General features: G+C 35.7%; 1 protein-coding gene across 1 annotated transcript; it reads left to right on the top strand.

Moving 5' to 3' along the window:
* The first annotated feature begins 2,949 nt into the window (after positions 1-2,949).
* On the top strand, positions 2,950-4,635 carry LOC146925033 (uncharacterized). The gene is made up of 2 exons (XM_085711917.1): positions 2,950-3,861; positions 3,958-4,635. Exons 1-2 carry the CDS (start codon positions 2,950-2,952, stop codon positions 4,633-4,635), a joined length of 1,590 nt encoding a protein of 529 aa, XP_085568043.1.
* Positions 4,636-5,465: the final 830 nt, after the last annotated feature.

Here is a 5,465-nt window from a genome sequence, read left to right as displayed (position 1 = left end):
CTTTTTTTTTTTAAGATTTAAAAATTATTCATGTAAAAAGTACTTGGACAAAACAGAAGGCTCAATATGACCTAAGTAAAATGTAAACATTCTTGTCCTAAGTTTAAGATGTTATTGAAACCCTATTTTAAACATGTTTCGGGATCAAATCAATACATGATGTGAGGGTGTGAATTTCAATCAAGAAGGCTGGGCATTGGTGTACAAAAATTTGAAAAGATACATAATGGTCATTCAAGAAATACGAACAAAGAAAAATTACCTCATGAGAAAAATATGATTCAGGATGAAAAAAAATATGTTGCTTTTCTTGAGTGAAACCTGTCTCATTCATGGAAGTGTTATGATCCCAACTCCATGGAGTAAGAAAAGAATTGTCCTTCTCAAGAAAGGATGTGAGTCTTGCATCAACAATAGGGATTAGGGAACTCACTAATCACAACCATATCGATGAATTCACTTTTTTTCAACACAAATCATTTGCACTTCTTGATTCTTCGTTGGCTAAGACGCCAAAACTAGGATTTAATTATGAGATATGATGGAACTAAGGAGTTGTATTTATAATAACTATATGTAGGCTTTTGCTTCTTAATTCCTTGTGGGCCAAGTCATCAGTATTATGTTTTATTTGATTGAATGGAACTAAAGAGATGTATTTTTAACACTGTTGTCCAATAAAAAGACATTAATATATGAAAAGATTTGGTTTGTCAATCCAAAAATAAAAAAATATTTGGTTTTGGTTTTGGTTTTGACTGTAAACAAGATTTGGTAAATATCTTCCGAAAAGATTCATTATGATAGTATAAAAATATTTATATCTATATTATATATCTTATGAAAAGATTAATTTTAATAGTATTATAATTTTTATATCTTTTTTAGGGGTATAACATTTTTATCTATATCTTTACTATTCTATTTCTATACTGTATATATTTAAAAAAAAAAAATGAGTCCCATAAGTCCTAGCTCAACTGGCAAAAACGCCGAAATTGTTAGGCCGAACGTCATGACCGGGGTTCGAACCCCGGTACCTCCACTTTGTGTGTGTGAGTTTATGACGGTTTTGCCATCTCGTCTATTTACCACAAAAGAAAAAAAAAGAGATTTTGAGCAGCTTTTTTTATTATTCAAATTATACTTTTAAACAAATTGTTTTATAATATTGTTATATGGTTTTTTCTAAATTGCCTTTGAAAACTCATGGGTAATTTACCCAAACCAATCAAAAATAGCCATGTGTCCTCCACTATAACAATCATATTTATTATTTTATTTTGCAAAAATTTAGCATGTATTTTATTATTTGCATATTCACCCCATTTTAAATTAATGACATTTTACGAGTTAAACCATCAAATTAATTAAACTTCCCTTCCAATCCAATCGTCACTCTCCAAACTTTTTTTTTAAAAAAAAACTGGTTTCATTCATCTTCTTCAACAATTTTCCCACCAATCCAATCCAATCACTGTCCAAACTCTTTTTCTTTAAAACTGGGTTCATCAGAATTTAAGAATGGCTTTGAAAATCATTAAAAATTTAAAATATCATATTCCTCGGAATCGGTTTCATTCATCTTCTTCAACAATTTCCCCACCAATCCAATCCAATCACTGTCCAAACTCTTTTTCTTTAAAACTGGGTTCATCAGAATTTAAGAATGGCTTTGAAAATCATTAAAAATTTAAAATATCATATTCCTCGGAATCGAACCAAGGTGCACACACTAACAAGATTCTTACTCCCAATCACTGTCCAAACTCTTTTTGAAAATCATTAAAAATTTAAAATATCATATTCCTCGGAATCGAACCAAGGTGCACACACTAACAAGATTCTTACTCCCAATCACTGTTCAAACTGTTTTTCTTTAAAACTGGGTTCATCAGAATTTAAGAATGGCTTTGAAAATCATTAAAAATTTAAAATATCATATTCCTCGAAATCGAACCAAGGTGCACACACTAACAAGATTCTTACTCCCAAACCACTTGATCAATACATCTTTTATGAAATTATTTGGAATGCAAGATATATGATATTAATGAGCAATTTTTTTTTTTTTTGCATTAACTTATAACCCAGCTTTAGGCAAAAAAAAACATATGTGTATATATATGAAATAGTAAATCTTTCTTTAAAAAAATATGAATTCATTCATTTGATTTTTTATATTTTAAATATTATTATTTTATATAAATTCATACTTTTATCTAGATTCGATGAACTTCAGCAATGTTTCATTCGTGATCAACCAAATTGTGATTTATTTTAGGTCTGACCTTTCGTTTGGATCAGATAAACTGTTTAAAGGTATTAAACGAAAATTATCAGGATAAATGAAATGTTTCTATTAAAAATTTTTGCCTTATGTAAGAAATATGTTAAATATTTGCATTGCGCTCTTTGAGGATTTTATTTGCTTATATATGTTGATACAAATTTTATGTATCAAGATGAGAAAGTTAATATGACAATTTTGAAAACTAATAACTAATTTTAAAATATCTACATTAACGTAATATTTCTTCTAAATATCTTTTTTTTATTTTATTTGCAAAACTTTCAAATAAATTTTATTTTATTTTTGATATCCACATAACAAACTTTCAATTGCGGCGATCTGGAGAAAATACAACATGAGAGCGCCACCGTCCAATTGATGATTCAATCGGTGGAATTCTTTTGTTTGTAAGCTTTCAACTTTTCCATTGTTACTTACTTTCAATTGGTACTAAAGCAATCTTTACACTGTTCATCACCATTCCTAAATCCTAAGATTCCTAGATTCCATAAATTTGAACCCTAGTTTCAATAACCTTTTCACGGCTGCAGCCATGCCATTTGACTGGCAGGCTGAGCTGTCCGCCCCTTTAGCTCCACCAATCTCTTCAGCAATGGCGGCTCCTCCACCTTCCAAACCTGTGCAACGAATCAGCAATGGCGGCTCCTCCACCTTCCAAACCTGTGCAACGTATCTCATTCGCGCAAGCACTGACAGCCGCACCAACGACATCCTCTAATGATAACTTGCCTAAACCTTTGATTCGAGGGGAGTCGGTGAGCATCACAATTTCGCAGCAAATTTATGAAAAAGGCCTGGAGATTTGCAAGCATAACCTACGGGGTCGATTGGTACTAAGCAAGGGAGACAAACCCTACACAACCAAGGATATTCAACTAAAGTTACAAAAGCAGTGGAAGACGTCTGGTGAATGGAGCATGAGGCCCCTAGGGAGGGGATTTTTTGAATTCACATTTGCTAATGACGCTGATTTGCGCATGGTTTGGGCCTCAGGAACCTTACATCTCAAGCCTGGGGTTCTACGATTATTCGAATGGACCAAAGATTTTAACATGAATAAGCATAAGAATACTCATGCTCAAGTGTGGATTCGTTTGTTGGAATTGCCACAAGAGTACTGGATGGATAGGACGTTACGTGAAATTGCTAGTGCCGTGGGCACACCGCTCATTATTGATAATGCAACGATCAAGAGACTTTTTGGACACTATGCTCGCATCCTAGTCGACATAGATTTTTCTGGCAAGATGTTTCATGAAATTACGGTTGTAAGGGAAGGATACTCCTTTAATGTCGAGGTGGCTTATGAGTGGCTCCCTGATTTTTGTTCACACTGTCAAAACATTGGCCATGACGTCACAGTTTGTAGATGGCTTTTCCCCCGCCAAGACAATATGGCTCACAAACAATTAGTTGCACAAGGGAAAAAACCAGTACCAATGAAGAAACAGACATGGATTCCTACTACTGAAAACCCTTCCGGCATAGGGTCATCTCTTGCATTCGCTAGCCCTCAACAAGATGTGACTCCAGCGATGACTACAGAGGTGCCTCCACCTCCAGAACCGACAGCAGCATTACTTCCACCTCCAGCACCTCACAATTCAGCTATGGTTGTCCCTTCTATTCAGATAGCCACATAGGATGTAGCTCCTTCAGAGACAGTTCCTTTGCAACAATTGGAAACACATCCAGAACCGGTTGCTTCACCGGATCTAGGATCCCTCGAGAAGGAAGTGCCCGTGCAAAACAACACATCAACCGCGACTTTTATAGCTTTGGAAGCATCTTTACAAGCGGATGATGTCACAGAACATATCATTGCAGATGAAAATTTAGTGCAACAAGGGGATACATTTTCTCCTCCGGAAAATTTGAATATTGTCAATAAAGAGCTTGAAGTTACTTTTGCATTTGAGGATCAGACAGAAGTTACTACATCTCGCGCCGGCCGGCTACCTAGTACTTCTATACATGTGTTAGAGGAGATAGATGCTGAGGAAAACATAGTTGATCGAGGAAATGACAAAGACTCCACTGCTGCAGATGTAGACCATGATGCCTTACAACTCCAACATGCAGCAAACAATATCACAAATGAAGCAGAGGTAAGCCCACCTGTACTACAACAAGTTCATATCAGCAGAAACATACAGGATGGCCTTGATTTATGGGCCAGAATATGTGAATATGATCAACGAATGGCTGAGGAAGGCTTCACTCAAGTTCTTACAAAGGCGCAGAAGCAAAATCGTAAAAAGCAAGTCATTGGCACGCCCTATCAAACCCGTGCAAAGGGTGGTCCTCCATCTTCCAAATGATTCTGTTCTATTGGATTGTCCGTAGATTTTCGTGATGGTATCAGCTGTGCGGACAAATTGGCGAATATGAGTTATGGGATTCAAAGTTCTATTTGGTTAAAAACACTTATATGGATTTCTATACCTTTTATAGATCTCCTTTGTCTTTTTCTGTTTTTTTTTTCTTCTCTTTTTTGGCTTTGTTTGCTTTTCTTATTTTTGAGGGTTTTGGTCTAGTCCCCCCTCTCTTTTGTATAGACTTTTTCCCCCTTTTTTATTGAATCTTAGAGTTTGACAGGCATAGGACGGAGGCTTCCCGGGGTGCCATTTAGTTGGGATGTCGGTGTTGCCTCCTGATGTCTGTCTCTCTCCTTGCTTAGCAAAAAAAAAAAATTTATTTGCAAAACATCGTTAAATAATTGCAGTACACTCGTTGCGGAATTTATGTGCTTATATCTGCGAAAATATATTTGTACTTGCAGTGAATACGATTCTATAAACTAGGGTTTATAATGTTTAGGTCATGCCTTTATTCAGAGCCCCTCAAGGGTTAATGTTTAATTTAAACTAAGTTAGCTGGAGAAGACGACAATAGTATGTTTTGCTTTAGCTGTTTTTAATTATAGCTTTTCTTTCTTGGGGTTGGTGTAATGTCGACGTTCAGAGCCCCCATATAGAGTTGGCAGAATGGCGTTCAGAGCTCTTTTTAAGGTTTGACGTAATGTCGATGTTCAGAGCCCCCTAACAGGGTTGACAGAATGGCGACTTAAAAGCCCTTTTTAAGGGTTGACGTAATGTTGACGTTCAGAGCCCCCTTGCAGGTTTGACGGAATGGCGACGTTAAGAGCTCT

The sequence above is a fragment of the Medicago sativa genome, chromosome 5 (genome assembly GCF_051527215.1).
Source record: "Medicago sativa cultivar Bolivia chromosome 5, Bolivia_mono, whole genome shotgun sequence".
Classification (NCBI taxonomy): Eukaryota; Viridiplantae; Streptophyta; class Magnoliopsida; order Fabales; family Fabaceae; genus Medicago; species Medicago sativa.
Note: the sequence above shows the minus strand (reverse complement) of the source record. Positions and strands in the feature narration are given on the sequence as shown.

Excerpts from the sequence above, each read along its gene's own strand:
- LOC146925033 (XM_085711917.1), top strand. The coding sequence starts at position 2,950 with ATGGCGGCTCCTCCACCTTCCAAACCTGTGCAACGTATCTCATTCGCG. Across the intron at positions 3,862-3,957 it reads CTCCAGCGATGACTACAGAG|GATGTAGCTCCTTCAGAGAC; the intron begins GTGCCTCCACCT and ends ATAGCCACATAG.